Source organism: Melozone crissalis, unplaced genomic scaffold (assembly GCF_028551555.1).
Source record: "Melozone crissalis strain CALT ecotype California unplaced genomic scaffold, PUWL_Pcris_2 ptg000029l_1, whole genome shotgun sequence".
Classification (NCBI taxonomy): Eukaryota; Metazoa; Chordata; class Aves; order Passeriformes; family Passerellidae; genus Melozone; species Melozone crissalis.
Genome location: NW_026535807.1, coordinates 3,024,549 through 3,050,911, shown reverse-complemented (window position 1 = coordinate 3,050,911; position 26,363 = coordinate 3,024,549). Strand labels below are relative to the sequence as shown.

The window sequence follows — 26,363 nt, the reverse complement described above, 5'->3', positions numbered from 1 at the left end:
TCTGTATTTGATAAATACTATATATATATATTTATCCTATATATAAATATATGATAAATACTATACAATACAATATTTGCTGACAGTGAAACCCTCTGAATATTACTTTTTTTTTTCATATCCCAATGAGGATTAACACCTTTCACAGTTTGAGGATAATTTATTTTTTGCCTCCTCTTTAGCAAGGTCAGCTTGAAAAGACAGGATGATTTTTGTGTCCCATGGATGTACAATTTCAACTGGAAGAACAATGGATGTACAACTTACAACTGGTATTAACTGGGGTTAAATCCTCAAAATCCATGTTACAACACTGGAGTTCCAGCCAGCCCTTGCTTCATCCCACATTGTCACTGGGAGAATTTTAATTTCAAGGGAATGAAAGCTCAGGGTTCCATGCAATGAGCACTTTGCACACCTAAACATTTATGCAACATTCAGCACTGCTTGAATTACTGATGGATCCATACATGTGGAATATTTAACATCTGCTGCCCACCTCCACTTGAAAGCAGGTTAAATCTAAACTATTTTCAAGTCTAAAGACCTTGGATTCAACTCTACCAATTAAAAAATCATTGTCTATTTAATTTTGTTTTAGGACTGTGTCTCAGGCAGTCTCCATGGGAGGGTTTTCCAAGTTCCTACACAACACAATACAGCAGAAATGTGAAAACAGAGTAAAACAGAGCAGCTTCCCAAGGCACAGGGTGAGAAATTCCTGCTGCTTGTCTGTGCTGGTGGAGACTGCAGTGATTTCCTGGAGGAAGGCTCTTTTTTCTCTTCCAATTCCTGATGGAGGAGCTGAGCAGGAAGAAAAGCACCACTTTCAATCTGTCTTTGAAAGAGAACAATTCCACCAACCAGCTCAAAATTGAAAAGGCAGCTCAAGAGGGGCAATTCCAGCTGGGAATACTCCGACTCCTGGCCAGGATAAAGGTGCTTCATGTGCAGAAATAAAGTCAGGTATCAGCAGTTCTGACACCGTCCCAAAACAGGAGCAGGGTTTGCCAAGCCCAGCTCTGCCCCTTTTTGTTGAGCTCTGCCTGAGGACACCTGAAGGACTCTGAATAAACAGCTTTATTCCTCTCAAGGTTTAGCAGATCTTACTGCCCTAAAGATCTGATTCCACCATCACTGCCACATCTGTGCTCCTGAAGGAACACTTGCTAACAAAGCCTCATTTTCTGCTGGGATTTGTGAATTATTTGTGGGCTAACCACGCACAGTGCATCACAACACATATTTTTATGGATTATTTCCTTCAGAGTGAGAGAATCCAACAAAAATCAGGTTTTAATTTTAATTTTAATTTCTCTACAGAAACAAATTCTGTAGGAATGGAGTGAAGGGAAGGAATCTCCTGGAACTACTGCAGAGTTGTTGTGAAACCTGGATTTTCCTGAGGAGAGGAATCACTCCTTCCTAAAGCAAGGAATAGGTAGGCAGCACATCCTTGCTGAGATGAAAAAAAATTTAAAAAATTGACATTGTCCTGTAAGCTGAGAGGTTGGAAGTTAATTTTAAAGGAGTTCACAGTGCAGGGTTTGAGGCTGTGACAGGAATCTGTATTTTGGGATGATATTAAGAATTCTTGGGAACTTGCTGTGCAATCTTCATGAAAGATTCATCTGGAGCTCCCCCAGGACGACATGCTTGTAGGTAAAGTGATTTTCTGAGGCAGGTTAGCCGTCAGCTCCATGGCCAGTCACTTGGAAAAGCACCAGTCTGGATTTTGCTTCACTTGTTTTAGCCTAAAATATTCCTTGCAGTGCTCGTGGTCCCAGAGGCAAGGAGAGAACAAGTGTGTAACTCCATGAAGAGCATCCCAGGGAGAGGCCTCTCATCTTTTCTGGTGGTTATGATGACCCAGCCAGCTGAGCCTGCAGGAAACAACTGTTGCTCCATTACACTCCAGGCCTCCCCTGTAGGCCAAAAGGGAAGGAAAAACCATTTTTTCAGATTTTACAAAATCCTTTGTGATGTCCTGGGGGTTGATGTGAAGGAAGAACGACTGCAGGGATGCTTCTGGCTGAAGGAGTGACACTTTGCAGAGGCTGGGCTGGGATTTGTGAATTATTTGCGGCCTAACCACACACAGTGCAGCAAAACACGTATTTTCATGTATTATTTCCTTCAGAGTGAGAGAATCCAACAAAAATCTGGTTTTAATTCTGTAGGAATGGAGTGAAGGGAAGGCAGAACTGCTGGGAGCCAAAGGCCCTGGGGAGCTCCTCCAGATTCACACAAAATGTTCCATTCTTACACTTGCACTCTGACATTTCCACCAGGAAAGCTGGGCTGGAACTCTCTGAAACACCTCTGGGGAGCTCAGAAGTTGGGCAGGAAAATCAGAGCACAAAGAACTTCCCAGAGCAAAAGAAGGGAAGTTGTGAATCAAACAGGGGGGAAAAACCCATCCCAAAAACGTGACCTGCAGTTTTCCTGCCTCAAAGCCAGGCTCTGACACTCCCGCTGATGCCTGCAGCAGGGATGAACTCTGATTTCACCTCTAAACTCCAAGGACTTCAAGCACAAATCACTTCTGTTCTGCTGAACCAGCTGGGTCTGGAGAAGCAGCTGAAACATCTCTGAAAATTTCATTTTTTGGCTCCCATTGGAAAATCAGAATGCCCTCAAGCAACAGGTAATTCCAAATCACTGGGAAAAGCTTTAGTATGTAAAAGAAGAAAAACTATTTGTCTGGGCAGCAAGGAAATTATATTATTAGACAGCATTAACAATTAAACTCTAGGTGATCAAACTCAGCAACTCATTGATATTATTCAGTCATTTGTAACTTTGCTGTTGATGCTTTGAAGACTTGCCAAGCACAAGACAATCAGATAACACCTTTAAACAGAGAAATTCTTTAAATACACATACACAAAGAACAGTTTCAGTTTTGCTAATAGATTATTTAAAAAAAAAAAATCCAAAATATACCAGAATTTCTTAACACACTAAAAAAATGAGGCAGATTCTACTGATTCCTGGGGGATTTTGTCTTTGTTACCACAGACCAGCACTACATAGCAAAAGGAGAACAGCAGCAGAATTTCCTTCTCCCTGTCAAACATTTTACCTTGGTGCTGCCAAGTAGGACTGCTCCTCTATCAGCATGGGCTAATTAAGAATATATTTCCTTCAATTATACCTTAAATTAATTGCATTACATATCTTTACTGTGCTTCATGTTTAATTGCATCCTAAAAGACAAAAATACAATTGTTTCATCTCCTCTCCTTTTTCTCTGCCATGAAACACGTCTGTGGATTCTTTTTTTTTTCCCCTGTTATCTCTTTATGGGAAGCTAAAAGCGATGACAAACGAACAGGCTAATAAAGGGAAAGCAAATTATTTAAATCTTCAGGTTCTACATTCCATCAAAGTTGGATAATCTTCTCCTATTTTTAGCACAATCTGAGCTCTCCTGAGTAGAAAACTGGCATTTAACAAATGTTGGAACTGTAAAAAGGACAAAAAACTGAACATTTGATGTCAGGCTTTTCTTGATAAAATCCTTCAGGAGAGAAAAGGAAGATTAATAGTCTGTGAGTACTGTAATGAACCCAGAATATCTGGTTTAGAATATCTATTTTAATTATCAACGCCAACTATGGGAGGAGAGCTATATTTAAAACACACCATAATTATAATAAAACAGACTCATTTCATTTCTTTCAGGAGTTACAGATGTGACAGATTTATAGGAATTCTTGGGAAAGTGACTATGGACAGGAGTGAAGTTGTTCAAGGACTTTGTGGCTTCAAGGCTGTAATTCATTATTGGATGAAAAAGGAAGGCTTTTAACCAAACTGTTTATGAACTGGAAAACCTGATTTTCAGAGTTTAAACTTTTCAGTTTCAGCTCATAAAACAAATCAGAATAGGAGTGTTTCACTTTGTACCAGAGCAATGAATGTTTCAAGCTTTGCTTTAGGACCAGCTTTATGTTACATTTCAAAGAATCCTTAAAGTTTGCAAAGAAAGAAAAACCTATTTTTCAGGCACATGAACGATTTTTATCAATATTTTTTTCTGCCTAAAGATTTCTTTTTCATATGGTTTCACCACAACAACTTGCAAAACATTAACCCCAATCCTTCTCATACTGATTTCTTTTGGGGTCAGGCAGAAATGTGCTTTGTTCTGCCCAGAGGAAAATGAATGTTGTCACTATTGAAATAAAAAGACATTTGTGCTTTTGTAATGTTTATATTTTTCCATGTTTGATAAGCAGACTTGCCTTAAACTTATAAATGTTCTAACAGCAGCCACCATTCCCTAAAAACAGCAGATTTGTGGATTTTTGACAGCATTGGTATTTGTGGCAGATGGGTGATTTTTTACTCTATGTCTTCAGTTTATTGCATTAGTTTCCCCCAAATCCTCATCTGCTTTTAGAACAACTTCCTTAAATATTGATATTTTTTTGGAAAGCTGAGTGAGATGTGGTCAGATTTCCTCACCAGACAGATTTCTGGGCTCTGGCACCAGATGAGGTGGCAACCCATCAGAAGACATTATCTTCAGTTATAAAACTTTGAATTATCAAGAGAAGTTATAAATGCTCTCATCCCAAATCCAGGCTTGTTGGAATTCTAACTGCAACAACAAAGCAAGCACCAAAATAAGAAAGATTACTTAAATCTATTTAATTCTGCAGAATGGGTTCCATGAAGCAGAACAAATGAAATGAAACAGTTGGAGTGCCATTACTGCCATTACAGCTCTCATTATTCTTCTCAAGATAAACATCCATATCAGGGATGGCTCCTAACATGGGCAGCCACTCCTCCTGGAGTATGAGGGTTCAAATCCCTGTCTGGATTTGCACTGAAAAGGTTCACAATGATTCCATTGTTACAGAACTGCAGATGAGTTGCTTTTGCTCATTAGCAACATCCTTTATTTCAGCTCTGTGGCCTTTTAATGAGCAAAGAAGAATTTGGGCAGCAGGGCAGGAACCCCAGGAACGGCACTGCTGGAATTACAAGGACTGATGAACAAATCCACTCTATTTTAAGTCTAATTTCTCTATCTATTTTTTATCTCCTCTAATTTATATCTATATAAATTAGATATATCTATATATTTACAGTAATGTATCTCACAATTGTCCTGATTTAACACTGCCATAGGAATGTTGAGGCAAAACGATGAACAAACCCCAACTCCGGAACTTTCAAGCAAAAATTAAGGTCACTTAATAAAAACTTTTAAATTCTATTTAAAAATAAAACGCACAGTGCCAAGTTTGGCATGACAGAGGACACTGGCAGGTGAAGCAGCTTGGATTTGCTGCCCTATGTCAATCACAGGATTTCCCAAAAAGTCATAATTACAACTTGTGTTGCTTCAAGTCCCCTGCCCAACTTGACCTTGAACATTTCCAATACTGGGGCCTTCATTCAGTGTAAAGATTAATTTGGAAGTTGGCAAGGAGAGAAATTTTCCTTCCTCATTATAAAATCTATTGTGCCATAAAGTAAAATCTTCAAGGACCAAAATGTGTGTTGTACCAGCCAGCTGCTCCACATGGAGAGGCAGTGAAGAACCTGCTCTGCGCCTTTATCCAGCTCTAAACCCTCTCCTTGCTCAAATATTCCTCCATGAGGGAAACATTCCAAGACAGAGTCAGAATCACTGTTTAAATTGCCATTGAAGTAAAGAAAATTATATTTGCTGAGATCTGGCTTTAACAAAAATTGTCAATTACCACTTTGTTGCAAATCACTCTCGCTTTACACCACCACCAGTGTGCTTTGCTGATACTCATTTCACTCTATAGCTTCAAATGCACAAGAGACAGCTTTTTTTCCAGCTATAAAATTTCATATTATTTCATTTCCTATACTGGATTATATCCTCCCATTTATTTACTCATTTTAAAATAAAATTGCCTGTTTTGAAAGCACAGGATTGAGAATATCCATCAGTAATCTTTTCACAAAGCAAGACAAAATTTGTACTTCTCATAAATGGGAGGCCTAAATGATCCCCCAAATAAATCCAATTGACTGAAAATTGAGGGTTTTGCCAATGGACCAAAAAGAAATGTTCTAAAAAAAACCAGTCTTTCCATCAGAGAAAAAACCAACCACAAGCACACTATGCTTTACTCTCTGCAATTCTTGTGAACTTTTAAGCCATTTCTTGGAGGCCTTACCAAGAAACTGCTGCAGAAATTCTCATTTTCTGGAAGCACTTAAAATGCCATGGGTTTTTACGCCCAAATGCCCAATGGAACTGCAGAAAGCGGAAATTCCAGAGTACCCCAGAGCAGTTTGTGCTTCATGAGTAAAGAAAGGAGGGAGAGACAGACCAGAGGTTTCCTACCATAGTAAGTGAGACGTCCTCTTGCAATGTTTTTGCCCCTGGAGTTTTCAGTAATGCATTCATAAAGCCCTGCATCCTCCTGCTGGAAATTAGGGATTTCAATCATGCCATTGGATTTCCTCAGCTTTATTTTACTTGGAAATGGCAGCCCGTCAGTTCTTCTCCAGTTAATCTGAGGCACGGGGCTAAAGAGAGAGTAATGAGATTTTAAACAGTTTTGCTTCAAGTCCTTGATTGTCATAATGAGATACTTAAAGCAAACTAAATTCAGCAGTGACTTGCAGGCTGTGTTAAATGCAATAACCACACTGTACATGACAGATGGTCAGACACTCAGGCACCTGATTTGCATTCCCTGCTGATTCCTATGCTGCATTTGTGGTCCCAAATTTGTCAGGAATAGCTCTGTGGATGCCCAATAATTGCGACATTTCTTGTAAATCAGCACTGGCCTCCCCAGAGGATGGGTGAGATTTACCAGAGGCTTCCACAGAGGAAGAATCCAGGCAAGTCTTTTGGAATTGCCATCCTCCAGCAGCCTTTAATGCTCTGATTTGCAAACTTCCCCTCTCCAGGGAGCCAAAGCAAGAGTGTGTGATCAAGTTATCAATCTGACATGGGCACCTGACAACCTGCCTGCAAACAAACCCCACACTGGTAAATAAATACAGTTACAGAAACACAAATGCATTCTCAGATCATCTGTGAAAGAGAAAAGGTATCAGCTGCAAGTGAAGCATCATTCAGAAGAGAAATGCATTTCCATCTTTATTTTGGCCATAAAGAAAGAACAATATTATGAAAGCATCAAGTACATTTAAGGGGAAAATTCAGACAACATTCTCACAGGCTTCAGCACCACTTCCTTGCACAAAGAAAAGAGACTTAGCTCAAAGGTCATATGCAAAACTACAGAGAATCTACTTGAGTTAATTTGAAATGAAATGCGAATTCCTGTGCTGCCAACATACCCATCTTAATTCTAAACAAAATCAAAATACACTTCATGAGTCTCTGCTCTCTCATTTCACGGCAGGACCTGTGATGACCAAAATCAGGGAAACTCCAGAGCCCCACAGCTCTTGTGCAGGTGAACCCAAAGGTGCTCCAAGTTTCAGTGAAGATGAACACTTACTTTCCCAGTGCAAAGCACTCCAGCTTCACAGTGGAGCCTTTGGCTGCTGCCAGGGTCTCAGGGAACTGAACTTCTATTTTGGGCTCGTATTCCCCCATCACACCTGTGTGAGACAATTGAGAAGGTCAAATTTTCAAGGCGGTTTTCAAAGGGTTTTCTTTCCCTCTCTTGCAATTCAAGATTATTTCTCTGACTATCTGCTTATAAAGGGAAGCACAGTGATATCAGGGACAGAGTTAGGATGCAACAAGGTTTATCTTAGAAGAAAGTTTGGACTGTGGGAATTGGAAATACAGAAACTTGCACAGATACTGAAGGGTTTGATATGCAGCCCTGGGAGATGCGTGGATTGATGTAAAAATATACATTAGACACAGACATTAAACAGAAAAATAATATCGTTATGTTTCTATAGTTGTAGGTGAGAATATGACTTAAATGAGAAACTGTACTGATAAAATGGTGAAGGGTTTATAATCTAAGGGTGGGGTTGTATGGAATAAACTAAGAGTTTAGAAGTTATGATAGAAGCATATGTGTAATAGTAGCCCATTGGATAGAAGCATCCACAGTGCAGGATAAGTAAATAAAGGTGAAAGGTCAGAAAAGTAAAATAAACCCAGTGGCAACTGCTTATTGGGTTAGATATTTCTATACTGCCTTGTAACAAAGAACTTGTGACTTCCCTGAGCTATGGCCGAGTTCTTGCTCCTCTAAAACCTCTCAGCCTCTGAGACTGATGTTTATCTGAGCAATAAATCATTCTTAACCCCATGGTGGTCCCATTCCTTCATTACAAAGGTGTCACCCTTTATTACAAAGGTGACAATGACAGGACAACACTGGAGAATTTATGCTGCAAGAGCCAAAAACTCTGGGAACTGAGTGATGCTGCGAATGCAGTCGGGCTCCTGGCAGCTCCCTGTTGCTCTGTTCTTCTAAAGCTCTTCTAAGCCTTCTGATGTTTACATTTTTGCAATGGAGTGTAAATAATGATTGTTTTGCATTCCGTTCTGGAGGAGGACAGAACTGATGGACTGTCACTATAGGACATGAAACAACACGAGGACACACCGCTGTTCTCAAGGTGAAGAGAAAAGGAGTTTATTATCTGACTCCAACGTTTATAGATTTCCAAAAGTGACAGTGGATTGCAGGGTGACAGTGATACCTCTCCAATGACACTGGACAAACCAACAGTCCATCAAATTTCTCCTCCTCCACAAAAGAATGCAAAACAATGAGCTATTTACAGAAAGTGTATGAAAAAGTTTGCTACAAGAATGTCAACATCAGAAGGCTTAGAAAATCTTAAAAAACCAGGGCAAAAATGGACTGCTGGTTTGACCAGCGTGGTTGGAGAGGTGGCAATTTCATCCTCCAATCCACAGTCACTTATGGAACTCTATAAATATGGAGGTCCAGAAATAAATGCCCTTTTCTGCCTGGGACATCTGCTCATTCCGTGTTGTAGCCATGATATTTTCTGAAAAACCCTTTCCTCAGGATTCTTCCTCCTGAGAAGATGAGAGGCCCCAGGAACAAAATGTAAACAATGGTTATCTGCTGCTGTGGAATGCAACAGGTGCATCTGGGATTGGTCTCGTGTAGTTGCTTCTAATTAATGGCCAATCACAGTCAGCTGGCTTGGACTCTGTCTGAGACCAAAGCTTTTGTTATTAATTTCTTCTTTTTTCTATTCTCAGCTAACATTCTGATGAAATCCTTTCTTCTATTCTTTTTAGTATAGTTTTAATGTAACATATATAATAAAATAATAAATCATCCTTCTGAAACATGGGGTCAGATCCTCATCTCTTCCCTCATCCTGGGCCCCCTATGAACACCATCACACCACGTCTGCGTTCCCTGGCGTCCGTTCCATCCCGTTCCATTCCATTCCGTACCGTCCGTGCGCAGCACCAGGGGCGTGGGGGAGCCCAGCACGGGGCTCCTGCTGGCCCTGCTGGTCACCACACAGCTGTAGTTGCCCACGTCCGAGGGCTCCACCTTGGCGATGTACAGGTGCCCCGTCTCCTGGGACACGAAGCGCCGGCTGTCCTCCTGCACGAACGACGGGTACTCGTTGAAGATCCAGGCGAACGACAGGTCTGGGTGGGGAAAAACAACACAAGCAAAGGGGTTTGGTAGCATTTTTCCGACTTTTTCCCCTTCAAAGAGCACTTTATTACTATATTTGACAGCACTGATGTGGCATTCCATTCTCTGAAAAATCCCTTCGCCCAGGGTTTTTCTGCTGGGAAGATGAGAAGCCTCAGAGAAAAAGGAAAACAATTCTTATCTCATTTGCTTCTCTTGTGTTTTGCTTCTTTGGCATGTGTTTGGAGATTGTTGCATTAGTTTCATGTGAATTGTTTTGACTCAATGGCCAACTGACGCCAAGTTGTGTCAGGACTCTGGAAAGAGTTAGAAGTTTTCATTATTATCCTTTTAGCATTCTCTACGTATCCTTTCTGTATTCTTTAGTATAGTTTAGTATAGTTTAGTATAGTATAGTATTCTTTAATATACTCTAGTATCATAAAATAATAAATTAGCCTTCAGAGAACATGGAGTCAGATTCATCATTCCCCCCCGCCACGGGGATCCCTGCAAATACAATACACTGCATTATTTACAGTACTGTACTGTATAACAAACAGCCAACGACTGAGAAAAATACATTTTAAGAAGTACCAGAAACTAGCAAAACCCCCCATTTTCTTCACCAACTCTGGGGTGGGGAAAAACACATATGCAAAGGTGTTTGATAGGATTTTTCCACCTTTTTTTCATTCAAAGACTGCTTTATTGCTATATTTGACAGCACTGCATTATTTACAGTACTGTACTGTGTAAAAAACAGAGCCAGTGACAGAGAAAAATACATTTTAAAAAGTACCAGAAAGTAGCAAAACCCCCAATTTTTTTCTCACCATCTCCTCCAGCAGAACAAAAAAGAAAGGCAAAAGAAATCCAGACTATTAGCAGGTTTGCTTAAATCTCCTTCTTTTCTCTCTTTTTTTTTTTTGAAATTTAATATGCACAGAAATAGGAGCAGACAGCAAAAACGAGAGCAAACTTTGCTAAAATGGAAAGATTATTCATTCAGTAGCTACTTAACTGCTCAGCCAGATGATTAGCAGGTAGAAACAGGACAGCAGAATCCACGTGATAAGGATGTCAGAAGAAGGCTAAATTCCCAGTAGGGCTCATCACACAGCAAAACTATTTTTTTCACACAAAAATCCATAAAAAACTCCATTAAAAACATTTCTGTGTGATGTGGACAAGTAGCCCTCCCTACCACTCACTATGATTATTTGAAAGGGAAAAAAAACCACCAAACCCACACCTCGAAAGAGAAACGAAGAGATTTGGCAAAAAAATCCACTGAATTTGTTTTGTTTCCTGAGCATCACTCTGAGCCTTGTGCGGCCAATTTGAATTGGCAAAAGCCCCTTCCTGTGCCAGGCCACGTGTTTGTTTCATTCATTTCCTACAGGATCAAAGGAAAATAAATTTTTAATGGCATTCTAGGCAAGGAATAATTTTTTTTTTCACCCACGTGGCACTTATACAAAGATTACAGCTTCTGGAGGTGCTAATTAGCAATGATTACAGCCTGATTGACCTCTCTTGTGCTGCAGTGTCTGCAGCACTGGCACTGCCCTCACGAAATGGAGATCAGCCCCTCCTGCACAGCCTTAATTTGAGGGTGCACAAGTGTGGGTGCCCCATGGAATGAAAAGGTGACACAACCTGAGCCCTCAACCCCTCCCCAGGCTGCCAAAGCCAGCAGGACAATTCAACACAAGGCAAGACTGTGCAGGTGGAAAAAAAGCCACTCAATAAATGAAATTATTAAGATATTTATGGGCTGCCTAATGCAAAAGAGGCATCAAATGAAATGGCTGATCATTAACCTGCATTTAATTTTCTTCTATCAATATTTAAACCTCTTCCATTATGATAATTCTGCAGCAGTGGCCCGGGCCAACCATTAACAGGCTCAGGAGTTAAACTTCTGTCAAATTTAAAAATATTTGAAATAAATGAAGATAAATAAATAGAACAAATCAATAAATCAATAAAAAAGTATTAGAAATAAATAAATAAATATTATAAATATTTACTGCCAAGACCAGAACCATAAGGAGGAAAAGACCTGCAAGACCATCACCTCCATGGACCTCAGGATCACCAACGGCTTTCGCCACAATTCCTTCCTCCAGAACTCAGAGGTGCAATTCATTTATGGAAAGGAAGGCAGCAAGGATTTGTTATGAAACAATGGGGGAATTAGTGCAGTGGGAAGCATGAAATTATTTCAAAAATAAAGAAAAAAGAGAGCACACCTGAGGAGGTTGAAGGGGACTACGTGGTCTGAGGGAAAAAGGAATGTGGGGTCTTTTCTAAATGGGAAAGGCAGAAAATAGAGGAGAACTCTTTCTGAAGAAGAGCTGGGTGGACACAATGATCTCAGGGCTGAACACCAAGTTAGGGACCAAAAAAAGCCAATTTTCAGCTCCACACCAAACCCAGACACCCACAAGGCAGCCGTGGGTGACACCAGCCTTCAATGCTTCTGCTATTTATTGAACCACCTGTGCTTCCTTGCTCAAAACAATATTTCATGCTTAAAAATAGGAGAAAATAAAAAGAAAAAAGATGTCCAGAAGAGTGTGGAGATCTGGAGATGCAGCAGGAAAAGCAGCAGCTTCATTTCATTGCTAGGATATTGGGTTAAGTCAAGAATAAACGCACTGAAATCAGTCACTGGGATTACGGCAGCCATGCAAAGTGGGTTCCAGTTTAATTGGGTCCTTCAACCCATGAATAAACACCCCTGGAAACCTAATTCCCCATTCAACACTTATTTTCACTGACTCCCTTAAAAAAGGCTGGGGTACTTCTAGCCCTGTGCCCCACCACCTCATTTTATATTTATTGTCCTTTACAAAATTGCACTCTTATTTTCCAAAATAAATTAAAAAAAAAAAGAAAAAAAAATCATATTAAACAACTTGTGGTGTGATTTATTATGTTTACACCATTTGCCTGTTGCTGATCTTAGGACACCTCCAGGGACACAAACTCACTCCCTTTCTGTCAATTACAAGTTTTCAGTTGATTTTCTGTTATAAATGGAAGTAATATGTCTCTCCTGGGCTTCCTCTGAGTTCTGAGCCTTTGCTTTCCAATGCATTTTTTCCTTATTTGGCGACCATACATGGATAAGGTATTGGAAATTACAGTTATTACTCAATTTTTATTTGTTTACTACGTCTTGGTTGGCGGCCTCTCTTTACTTTGCATTATTTGATTATTATTTACTGTGCAGTTTCCAACACACTCAGCATGTTCAAACTGTTCCAGGCCTTTTGTGCACCTAAGTGCTCTATTAAAAAAATGCTTATAAAATTACCTGTCATTTTTAAACCTGAATTCTTTACAAAATTCAACAATTAAATCACCCTGGCCTTTGGGGTTTACCAGGGTCATTTCCTGCCATTTATGAACCTTAAAAAAACCCCAAATTACTGTTGCTAAAGGAACAGAATGGGGTAAAACCCACACATTTATGGGTTTTTAACTAAGTTCAAAGTCAAGGCTAAAGTTTATGCACATCCTTTTGAAAATATGGCTTTAAATAATATTTAAAGAATTTTAGAAATACAGAAATTTAAAGAAATTACACATTTCTTCTAAGTGAGACTGAATCACTTCACTGGGAGATCATTTACAGAACCAGGGTGATTTTACTTCTTGTAAACAGAATTTAAGTGACAACAGCAGTGATGGAAACCCCAAAAATTCAGAAGCTGGAAAAGCAGAAGTTCAGTGGGGAAAAAAGGCACACAGACCTATGATCAAAAGGAGAAGAACAATTCCCAAAGTTAATTTTATCTACTATTTGCATAAATAATGCCAGCTTTTGCTCCTTGTCTTCTGGGCCATCACTTCAATAAACCTGCTTAATATCTACCTGTCAGCCCTATAATTCACACAGAACTGAGACTTCTAAAATAGCCACAAGAAAGTGAACAATGTTCTCCTGCAACAGATTTAAAATGTTCCAAACTGACTGGATTTGAATTAGCCAAGTGGGTGTTCCCAGAAATAAAGCTGGTAAGAAATGAAAATTCTTGATTTTGGGGATCATGAAGCTGACTGAACAATACTTCAAGGTTAAAAAAAAAACCAACCAAAATCCGGAAACACAAACAAACAAAAAAACCAACCACCAAAACATAAAGAAGTTTCATGTCATCACTGATACCCAAATCCCAATTATTTAATGCACTTCTCCAGCTCTGATTTTACACTATTCTGTAGCAGAAACACCAGGAGAAGCTGAAATATCCCGACTTTTGTGTCTCCCAATGGCTCTCTGCCCATCCCACAGGATGGCACGTGGCTCCTGGAAAACTGTTTCCAAGAAAGTAATCAGACAGAATTTAGCAATGACAGAAACTGCAATTAAAACCATGGAAATGCGCAGCAAACAGCTATTTGGAATGATCTACCTTAGGTGAAAAGTGATGGAAAAGTAACACTGATTTTGAGAGGATAATAACAGACTCCCTAATTAAGGCAGAAACCAATTAGTTCATCATTTGGCCCAATTTCAGCTGCAAGTGTGATGAAATGGCAGAAAAGGGAGTTTGTGGATGAGCATCCCTCATTCAGGAGGAGCTCTGGGAGCTCACACTGAGCATTCAGGTTGGGATTTTTGGGACAATCATCCACAAAAATGTCCATTTCTCACCACTGCTGCAGCTGTCTGTCTGCACAGGAACCTCTGGGAAAGTGCAAACAAATTACCTAAAAGCAGGAAATTAATTAATGAGGTAAAAGTGCATTAAGGTCCCAGAGGATGCTCTGGGGTGCAGCTGTCCCCCCCTCACCTCCCTGCAGGCGAATCCTTGGATTACACTGCTGTGGGATTGGGAAAATGGAATGTCAGTGCTCCCAGGGGTATAACTGGTTTTATTTTACATAATTTACCTCAGATTTCTCCTTAATACTTTTCCTTTCTCACTTGGGGCCAATTTTCCTGCACTTAGTTCAGCACCCCATCCTCCCCTGGCCAGCCCCACCACCAGCTGCTCTTGGTGCCACCCTCCCTGTGCCACAAACCACATAACAATAATATTTGAGATCAATTGTAGATAATTTCAAGGGTTTGGGGTATATTCTTGTACATATTCAATGCTCAGAAATTAAAAACTGTCCTAGGTGTGTGCAGCTGGGAAAAACAAACCAAGCCAAGGCTCAGGCTGCATTTCCAGGGGGATCCTGGGCTGCTGGCATTCAAGTAGTTCCATCACTGATAATGAAAAAGTCTTCAGCTGCAGTCACACTTCAGAGAACAAATGGGGCTGGTATTTACTTTTTGTTCATGTTCTCTATATAAAAATAATGACAATTACAAAACCTCTGTGGCAGGGCTTGACCTGTGGCCTCCAGGAGTGATGTGAGACAGTGAGATCTGCTCAAAATGGGTGCAGAGATTTCCCAACCACTGGGATTTTACCTGAGCTCTGCAGAAGAACTCTTCTGGCTGAATTTTTGTTCATACCAAATGCAAACTGCGCGATGGGAATGCAAGTCCAGCTACCAAAATTGAAAAATGTATCCCTAGAAATTAATTTTATATTCCAGAGTATAATGGCAACACTCTGATTTGAAACTAATGTATAACATTAATTGTTTTGGCATAAAAGTTGAATTATTTCATAGCTAAAATACACCAGATCAATTTTCAGCCTGCTGTGCAGGTAATCAGGCATGCAACTTGTGTGTATGGAACAGCCCAGCACAATGAGAGCAGTGAGACACAAACACACACAATATCCTGCAATTCCAATCTACTCATTAAATGGGAATATTGAAATGTTTCAGCTGAAGCTGCAAGGTTCCTATATCAGGCTAAAACCCGATTTTCATTTTTAAACAAAACAGGGTAGGAGTCCACTTGCTACTTTGATTTTGGAAGGAGCTTTAGTTTGATGCAAAAACAGACGTAATTCTTTGAAAATACTGAATTGTACTTTTTTGTGCTGTCCCCCAGCCTAGAGCACAGCCACAGGAGAGGTGACTGCACGCAATGGTCTGTCCAACCTGTGCTCAGCTGCCACAGGGATGTCACACAGCCACTGAAGGTGGCTGAAGCCACTAAATAATTCCTGGATAATAACAATAATAATAAATCTAAATCATCCTAAGCAGTGTCACAAGCAAGGCTCACCACTGTAATTAAAGCACCAAGATTTCCCAGCTCATCCTTGGGAAGCAGATGCTCCAGACTGGCAGCTGATTTCTTCATTAACACCAACCCCCTCCTGGTCAGTCCCACCCCAAAGATTCCTGTCACTGTCACGTTCTCTGAAAAATCCCTTCACCAGGATTTCTTCTCTTGGGAAGCTGAGAAGCCTCAGAGAAAAATGAAAACAATATTATCTCATTGGCTTCTCCTGTGTTTTGCTGCTTTGGAATGTGGTTTGGAGATTGTTCACCCAACAGGTGGTTGTTTGATTGGTTCCATGTGAATTGTTTTGACTTAATGACCAATCACTGTCCAGCTGTGTTGGGACTCTGGAAGGAGTAACGAGTTTTCATTATCATTCTTTGTAGCCTTCTGTAATTATCCCTTCTCTATTCTTTAGTACAGTTTAGTATAGCACAATAGAATAGAATAGAATAGAATAGAATAGAATAGAATAGAATAGAAAAATAAATCAGCCTTCTGAGAACATGGAGTCAGATTCATCTTTCCTCCCCACAACTTCTGCCTGTATCCTTTTTCCATTCTTTAGTATAGCTTAGTATAGCATTTAATATAATATAATTAATATCATATCATATCTCATATCATATATCATATCATATAATAAATTAGCCTTCTAAGAACATGGAGTCAGATTCTCATTTCCTCCTCTTTTGGGGAACCCCCAAACCCCCACAGATTCCCTTGGGAAGGGCTGAGCACGTGGCCCTGCTGGCCAGGGACCTTTATCCAGGATCCTGCCCATGGCTTTGCACCCCCAGGTGCTCCTCAGCTGGCACTGGAACACCCCTGGGTGCTCCCAGGGCAGCCCAGATGTGAATGAGAGCCTGACAGAACAGCTCTGCTGCTCTGGGCTCCCAGGGCTGAACAAAAATCCCAAATTTGCTTCCCCTGGAGCTGTGCAGGGGATGGACTGGATCATCCCCATCACGTTTCTGCACTGATTGTCCCAGCCTGGCTGTGCCAGTGCAGGAGCCCTGGCTCTGAGCTCGCTGCTCCCGCTCTGGAGGCAGCACAGAAATAAGAAAATGCTTTAGGAAGCAATATGTAAATACATCCCCATTAGCCACATCCATTCCAAGTGACAAACTGTTCCTTTAATCACCTCCCTAGAACTTTACATTTAATTGCTGAGAGCGTTTCCAGGACTCTGTTGTGCTTTTTCAATAGCTGGAAGTATTTTAAAATTGCTTCCTGCCTGTAATAATTTTGAGGATAAAAAAGGCGATCGTTTGGTTTATTGAGGAACTAAAATAAATCTGATTTCTTGTGAATGTTAAATATTAGGGACATAAACCAAGGGAAACTAATGGAAATAACCCAGGAGTCAATTTTGAAAGTAAAGCACCAATATTTATACGTGGAAGCAGTAGTTAGTGACACTTTCATTTGGTAGGTACTCTTGCACTCTTTTAGGAGAAGGTACTTGATAAAACCCTTGCGAAAAACAAAAATTCCTTTCAGCACTCTTGTTCTGAGTGCTGGGACTGCAGCCACCTCCCTCCTGCCTCCTCCTAATCAATTATCCTGCTTGCAAAGAAAAACCCAAATATTTTACTAGAGAAGATAATAAAGAGCTGGAGGAGAAACACCCCACAGTCACAATTTAGGGATAAAAATAAACTTGGTGGAGAGTGAAATGCAGTTATTGTCTCCAATTTTCTCCTTTTCCCCCCAAGGCATAACTGAGATACCTGGGACTGAGTAAGTAAAAAGGTTCAACCTGAATTTTTTCTTGCAATTTGGTTCTTCCTAATAAACTTCTGCCTTTTTCTTTCCATCCCTCCATTCTTCCAAGAGATATTCCACAAATGAATGTGGAGTTCAAGAGTTCTGTAAGATTTTGGGGTAAGAAATTGCTAAAAGCTTCTAGGGCTGTTTATCCACCTCTCTGTCAGCTTAAAAACATGCACAATAAAGCAATTGAAGATGGTGCACAAATATATATATATATATAATATTTTATTATTTATAATAATAAATATATAAAAATATATAAAAATTTGTAATTTATAAATAATATGCACTAATTTCAGCCTGGATTATCTCTCTGTCATCTTAAAACATGCACTATAAAGCAAATGAAGATGGTGCATAAATATATAAATATATAAATATATAATAATAATAATAGTAATAATAATAGCAATAATAATAATCTATAAAATATATATTAATTAATTTATAATTTATCAATAAGATGTACTAATTTCAGCCTGGATTACCTCTCTGTCAGCTTATCTATGTTTATATGCTTATAAAGCAAATGAAGATGGTGCAAGAATATATAAATATATATTATAATATTAATAATAATAAATCTGTAAAAAAATATATGTTAATTTAAAATTTATAAATAATATGTAACAATTTCAGCCTGGATTACCTCAGTCTGGAAAACAGGTTTATCAAAAGAAAAAAGAGCTTCAGAATGACTGCATTTGACAAAGTGTACAGCACAGTGTCTCTGCAGCACTGGTTTGGTACTGGTGGTGAAAATAATGCTCTGGCAGGTAGAAATCACTGGAAGATCCAGCTGTGAACATGTATTATTTCCCCTCATATGGACAAACATAAGTGTCTCTCAGGTACCATTTGATTTCAAACTGTCAGCTGAAATTTGTGCAGATGATGATGATGACACCAGCAGGACTATTGAAAAATATGTTTTTAAATAAAAATGCCATTTCTCCTTGGCAGATTGAAACAGCACAGGAACACTATGGAGCCATTTCCAAGGCCAATGCTCTTACAATATTCAAGGTACCACTCTCCTCAAAATGCATTTTTGTGCAAGAACCTTTCCAAGTGTGGTTTATTCCTGATGCCCAGGCGTGTGTCATCCACAGCCTGCAATGGCAGCAGGAAGCAAAGGTGCAAAACAGGATGGGGAAAGGGGAGTTTAGATGGGATATTGGGAATTGTTCCCTGGCACAGGTGCCCAGAGCAGCTGTGGCTGCCCCTGCATCCCTGGCAGTGCCCAAGGCCAGGCTGGCATTGGGGTTTGGGGACTCCTGGGACAGTGGGAGGTGTCCCTGCCCATGGGGTGGAATCCCATCTTTAAGGTCTCTTCCAACCCAAAACACTCCTGTACACTGTGGTGCTGCTCACAGGGGTCTGAGGGTGAGGGAAGAGATGAGGATCTGACTCCATGTTCCAGAAGGCTGATTTATTATTTTATGATATACATTATATTAAAAGAAAATGATATATTAAAACTATACTAAAAGAAAAGAAGAAAGGATGTCACCAGAAGCCTAGCAAAGGAAAGGAATGATAATAAAATCTCGTGGCTGCTCACAGCCTCGACACAGGTGGCTGTCATTGGTCATCAAGTAAAAACAATTCATGTGCTGGGTAAACAATTCTCCAAATCACACTCCAAAGCAGCAAAACATGGAGAAGCTGAAGCTTCCCAGCTTCTCAGGAGAAAAGATCCTAATGAAAGGATTTTTTATAAAATATGTCTGTGACACTGCAGTAGGACAGAAATCCTATTCTGGAATCGCACCTGTTTAACTTCACTTTGTTTTAAAGGAATAAAACGTTTCCAAAGCCAAAAACATACAATTAATTCAACTTACAGTTCCCTGAAAAAACAGCACGTTGCTATTCAAGAGTTGCAGAAGAGAAGCAATCAGAGCATCCAAATATTTCTGGCATCTGAGACTCTTTCCATGCCATGTTATTCATGAAGCAGAGCCCTGCTGGAACTTGCAGGTCTCCAAATGGCAATACAAGAGGCATGAGCAAAAATTTGCAAGTCTAAACACTCATTTGGAACAGACATGACATTATTCAGTGAAGGATTTGTCACGGCAAACACTGAGCAATAAACTGGGATCTATTTTTCCATGATCTAATATTATTTCCTATCAGCATGTCACAACTCTGACACAATATCCTGTGAGCTGAATTGATCCCTGCCCTTCAAATCCTGCCTCATTTATGGATTAAACCCACATTTATCAGGGAGTTACATGAAGAGGGAGGACAAATCCTTGCTGCTTTATCCATGCAGGAACGTCCCTGCCACACCGCGTGAAACAGGAACACAGAGCACACAAGGCTCATTAGGAATACAGAATTTCCTTGCAATTTCCAAGCAACAGTTCCACAAAATTCTTGTTATTTATTTAATTTCTTGGGTTTTGGTTTTTCAAATAAATTTATTTATTTATTGGGTTATGGTCACATTCTCCATGGGAATAATGCAGCAGGATGTACACCAATGTATAACTAATGTTGAGTTTTTTCAGGCAAACCAAAATTTGTTGAAATGTTCAAATAACCATCAAGCAAATCTTCACTTCTACCATTAAAAATCATCTTTTTCTCTGTGTATAAAGCAGCTTTAAGCCACCCCAGACAACACAAAAGGACCATGCCTCATTGCCTGCTCCTCTCTCAAAGAGCAGAAACACCTCATAAATCCAAAATCAATGTCAGCTGAGGAAAACTGACTGTACTAAACAAATATAAATCACAATATACAGGAACAGAAATAACAACTGAAGAGGAGCTACACAATAATCACAATACAGTTCAGTAGTAACAGGAGGTAAAACCCTACAGGAACTCAGATTTGCTTTACTGAGGGCTTTGTCACTCGTTAGATACCAATTTTGGAACAAAATCAGTAGCAGAGAAAAATCATTTTTAGATCTCCATATGTCTAGCTTTCCCCATTCTTGGCAGAATGGGCAAAAATTAGCATCACATGAATGTTTTTTAACCAGCTGCACATTAACTGTGTCCAACATTAGGTTTGGGATATTGAGATGTTTGTTGGATTGACAGCCCTTTAAAACCATTAAAGACATCACAGTAACACAGTAAAAAGTCAAAATAGCTGTAGAGATTTCAGTGCAATTTAAAGGTTGTAACAACTGGAAAAGTAAAGTAGCAGGAGAGATACATAAATCCAATTTTGACACTATTTTACCTTTGGAGCATGTGGGTGAGATGAACTGCTGATTTTTGGTGGCAAAAAAAGGGTATTTTAACAGGTTCCCTGCAACAGCATTCAAAGATCCAGAAGTATGGCCATGCAGAACGATGACAGATGACCATCTTAATTATCCAAACATCACTGCTCAATTATGGCACAACTTTGGGTATTTAACATAAAACCAGCCTGGACCAGAAAAATATTTGGGGCAAAAAGTCTTCACACTCAAATCCAGTCATTTACCAAATCTTCCACTCAGTGAATCCCAAACAAGACTGCTAAAAAAGGGAATTTTATTTAATTTCCAGAAAGGGGAAATGTGGTAACTTAAAAGAAAGAGATTTGTGGTTCGTAAATGGAGTTTCATTGTTGGTTTAATGCTGGGTGTCCACAGGCCAGAGGAGCTGGAACTGCACACTCAAAAGGACAAAACCACTGCTCACTGCAGGAATAATTTGCTCCCTGTTGAAAAGGGGTATTCACATGACTTATGTAAATATCTGTGCCTAAGATAAGCAAGGAAAAAAATATGATAAATTGCAGAAGGGAAGCAATTTTCCTTTTCCATACTGTGAGCTGGCATTTCTTTGGGGATGAGCATTGCTTTCTATTGTAACTGGGATGCTGTACATGGAGGAATAATCACTATTTAATCAAGTCTCTTCTTGCAAACTCTTTGCAGAGAATGCAAGAAATAAGTGCAATTAAGTTAGCAAGATCTTAGAAACTGCACAACACACCAGAAAACAAAAGCAGAGTATTTTGGGGGCTACAGGGGGAGAGGAAACAAACTGGTGGAGCACGTTTTTAGAATTAGCATTGTCTGGAATTATTTGATAGCTCAGCGCAATAAATACAGACTCCAAGTACAAAAAAAGAGTCAGATCAGTGATCTGGAAAGGGCTGAACATCCCTGAGGGCCAGGTTAGCTGGTCCTAAACCATCCCTGCTCTTGCTAACAAACCACTTCTGCTTCCTGGCTGGATGTTTTATCCCAGGTTTCCTGCCCTGCATCCCACCCTGCAGGGCTGTTTGGTGTCACCTTGCTACAGCTTTATTCCAGTGAAGAAAGGGTTTTTTCCCACCTTGCTCCACATCTCCTGAAAACTTGAACATTTAATCCTCCAACTCTCAGACAGATTCAAGGATTTGAAATAATTCTGGTAGCATTTCTCAATGCCATTTGGTAACTCTGGGAGAGCTCGGCTCTGTTTTTGCGTGAACACCACAATTAGTGTGGGGGTGTCAATCACCTCCCATCTGCTGACTGCAGAGGGAATTCTCACCTCTCCCAGCCACTGTTCCCAGCACCAGGAGCACGTCTGGCATCACCTCCTGCTCCACACCTCAAACTGAAACCCTGCCAGAGCCAGGCAGTGTTGCCTCAGCTTGGCCATCACCTCTGGGTGCAAACCCACACACAGGACACAGCTGTAGGAACAGCTGGGCCAGTTCAGCCCTGGGGCTGCATCTAGAAGGAAAATTTAATCATTCTAATTCTTATAGATAGCTGGGAGAATGACCCATTTCCTCAGCTGCTGAAAGACAAAGCTGCTGCAAGGCTATAAAGATGATTTAAGGGTATGTATCAGTTTAGAGGGGGAAAAATTCTGCAAGCTCAGACAGTTGTAAAATTGCCACTTTATGGCTGTGTCTGCTTGGACTCTGCCAAATTTATGAGGCCACAACACCTATATTATTGAATATAATGTCTAGCTTTTATCACCTCGTCTTTGCAATCAGATCCAATGTTTAACATCACAGCCCTTCAATAATGACACACCGTATCAATTAAAAACAATAAAACCAGTTCCTTCCAGATATTACTGGAGGCTCAATAGCAATTAGTCCCAGCCTGAGGATGCAGAATGAGGGAAGAAATGCACTTGCAACTTTTGGTCCACCAAGAATCCATATATCCACTTTTCTCACCCCCTGAGTGCAGCAGTGGTTTAAATTACACAGCATCATTCCACCCCACCACAGAATGTCTTGATTGCAAGAACACAGGCACTGCTCAAGGCAACCTGCAATTCTCTGCTCACGGGGAAAACTGGATTCACTGAGCCTCAGCAATTGTGAAATTGGGCAGAATGCAACTCTAGAAGATACTCCATTAATTACAAGAAATCCCATAAAAACCAGACACATTAAGTGCACAGAAATTACTGGGAACGAGATAAAAGTAAATCCTCCTAAATACTTCCCTCCCCCCTCCTTTGTTTTTGGTTTCTTTCTCTCTGCTTTTACTCAGAACTCAAGATTTCATTATAATTCTGATTGTTAGCACTCCAGGGATGCTGCCCAGCCCCACCAGCCCAGGGTCCCCCTTACCTCCAGCCCGGGGCGGGGTCCCACAGAGCAGCACGACGCCCTGGCCTTCGCGCACCGACACCGCGCTCCTCATCCTCGTCCTGGAGCTCTCCACATCTGCCAGGGAACACCAACAGACAGCACAGTGACACTCTGAAACCCTGGCATTCTGAAATTCTGGCATTCCCAAATCCTGACAATCCCAAATCCTGACATTCCTAAATCCTGACAATCCCAAATCCTGGCATTCTCAAATCCTGGCATTCTCAAATCCTGAAAATGCCAAATCCTGGCATTCCCAAATCCTGACAATCCCAAATCCTGGCATTCTCAAATCCTGACAATCCCAAATCCTGGCATTCATAAATCCTGGCATTCCCAAATCCTGGCAATCCCATCTCTCGGTCTGCAGACTCAGCACAGCCCCTGCAGAAGCAAAGGCTGCCTGGCACAAGGGGGGATGACAGAATTAGTGCTGAAGGGATGTAATCTGCAGTAAAATAACTGATCAGATCCTGTGGCTAATTCTGTTCTTATGCCTGGCTTCTGCTACCCTGACTTTGATAACCAAAAAGGAGCCAATGACTTAAAAATGAATCCTTAATCCACTCTTTGGAAATGATGAACAGCATCAAGCTGCCATGTCCAGTGTAAAATTCCACTACTAACAGCTATTCAGCAAACAGACATGGATCTTTCCCAAGAGCAAGGAAGCTCCTGGAGCACATTCCTGCAGGAGAATCCCCTGGAGCATCACTAAGGCACAGCTCACTAAGGCAGAGCTTTGCTCCTCGGTGTGCTGACCCAGGGCTCTGCTCGGCTGGCCTCAGGTCTCTGGGATTATTTTAAGCTGTGTAAGGATCACAGGACACTCTGAGTTGGAAGGGATCCACAAGGATTATTGAGTCCATCTCCTTGTCTTTCACAGGACACCCCAAAAATCATACACAGCATTGTCCAGCACTTCTTGGGGGGAAGCAAACACTTCAGTTTCCATAAATGTAAATGTTTTATCATAAATTTATACAGGCTTTCCCTCTACCTGGTGAGTCAAGATCCAAGAAAGTTGGGCCTCATTATACCCTTAAACTAAATTAAGCTAAATACAACATGTAATACAAACCAAGATCAAAGTCCTACACTTACAAAGGCTTTTCCATAAATAAACCATACAATATTTCCATAACAGAAGACAATTGAAAAAAAAAATGTTTATAAGCTTGCATAGGATGCTAAACGAACACAGTCTTTAAATAAAGCTGTCTTTATAACCAAGCATAATAGGAGCAGTGAGTTGACCCACAGCAGCTATTTCCCCAAAATACAGCATTTTTTATTACTGCAAAGCAACAGCTGTTACAGTGAAAGCACTGAATAAGAGAGACCAGAATTTCAATGCTTCCTTTAAAAAATGCTGCAGTAAGAGAGTATTGTACAATCCTTTGTTAGTACACATAAAGTTCACAGAACATTTCTTAGAAGGGCTGTTTTCAGCTTTCCATGTGAATTTCCACGCAGGCATCCACAGAATAAACTCAGATCTTTTTGCTGGATGTGATGGAGAAGTCACATAAAACCCCAGCCAAAGTGATTTCACTCAGGGATCAAAACAGCACAGCCCTAAATTATTGTTTCAGGCCTTTCCAGCACCTTGCTCTTTCTCCCATAACATTATACATTCATCAGGTGCCCCAACACCATTCCTCAGAGCCATGGAAGGAAAAACCAGGAGCTGACAGCACCTCAGAGAACACACACTGTTCTGTTCCAAGATGAATCACACCCAAAGAATTAATATTTTACACAAAAAAATCATTTAAACCACATTGTGCCCTCTTACATCACAACCATCAGAGGTCATAAATCTCAAATAATACCATTTCCATAACTGAAATGGGTTTTTAAGCCCATGTGCTCATTTATTGCAACTACAGACCTTCAGGACCTTCCTTGAGTGTGTTGTCCAACAAATCCTATGGGCAGGATGGGATTGGGTTGGGAGCACCTTGGGAAGGGATGTGGGATATGCTGGAGGATTGGGAAGGCAATTTGAATTATTAATCATTGATTGCAGGTGAAGACTGTTGTCAAAGATAAACAGTTTTTGGGGAAACAAGAAGCAATGCATATCCATGCAAAAATGGAGAATATGAGCCATGCTGCAATAAAAGAATAATTTTCCACAAATTAGAATGAAGTTCCCCATCCCACCTTCCAGAGCAACTCAACCACCATCACACAGCTGCCCAAATACCAGCACTCAATTTCTCTATACAAACTTCTGTATTCTCTTGTCGGGCACAGCTTTGATAATGAAAAATCAGCATGCAGAACAGGAGCAGGGCTCTTCATTAGCATTACACAGTGAAGTCCCAATCTCTGACCTTGGAGAGCGCTGGCTGCTCCTGAACACGATGCTGGTCTGATTTTCTGGTGCTCCTGCAGCAGATTCAGAGGACTGAAGGTCAAACCCAGACATGTTTGGAAGTGTATCAAGAGTGATTGTTTATCCTTGAGCTTCTTTGTTGGGTTTTTGTTTGATTTTTTAATAAAGCCACTATTGCAATCACAATAACGCCAGGGAGGAGAGCTGGGTCTTCTAACAAAACTTATTATTACACGAACTCATTGGGAAGGGACATGAAGTCCTCAGGGTAAATAAAATCCCTTAAAAGGTGGGCTAATAATGGCACAGCTTGTTTACTTTTACAGATTGAACTGTATCCCTCTGAAATCAGAGGCTCTCATCCTGCTGAAATATCTGTCTTGATAGATAAAATATAACTGGAAACAAAGAGCAGAGATCAGGACAGAAGATGGTTTTGAGGAATGGTGAGTCAGAACAGGATTCACTTTCCAGCACCCATGGGATGACAACATCCCACTGATCACTGAAAGAAAAGGCCAGAAACACAAAAAGTGCTTCTGTATTTTATCTGCTGGACTAAAGACTGGTTTATCCATCAGCAGATCTTTAAAACTCCCTCAAACTGGTCACCAAACTGAAGTGCTTTCATTAGTTTCTCTTGCCTTATTCTTTTCGCTTCCTCCTTGCATTTATTACATCTCACTTCTAATCTCCTTTCATCTGAAAAGCAACTATTCATGGAAAAAAATGAACAATTTATTACTCAACCCTACCAGGCAAAGGCTCTAATCCTGCCACTGAAAATATTTTGGTGAAAATGTTACAAAAATCCTGACTACAAGGGGAAAAAAATCCAACATAAAAACAAAGCTAAAACTGTAATTTGCAAATTAAATGTTTTTATTGCCTGTTTATAGTTTGCCATATAGAAGGAAGTTTAAAATTAGCAACTGAGGCTTT

General features: G+C 40.3%; 1 protein-coding gene across 1 annotated transcript in view; it reads right to left on the bottom strand.

Annotated features, from left to right (window-relative positions):
• Nucleotides 1-26,363, bottom strand: part of LOC128939981 (contactin-3-like) — a 98,308-nt gene that overhangs the window by 29,978 nt on the left and 41,967 nt on the right. The window contains exons 3-6 of the mRNA XM_054281301.1: nt 23,057-23,152; nt 9,386-9,589; nt 7,479-7,581; nt 6,344-6,528 (exon numbers count right to left, since the gene is read on the bottom strand). Coding sequence (XP_054137276.1) covers nt 6,344-6,528; nt 7,479-7,581; nt 9,386-9,589; nt 23,057-23,152 — 588 coding nt within the window. The remainder of the gene's footprint in view (nt 1-6,343; nt 6,529-7,478; nt 7,582-9,385; nt 9,590-23,056; nt 23,153-26,363) is intronic.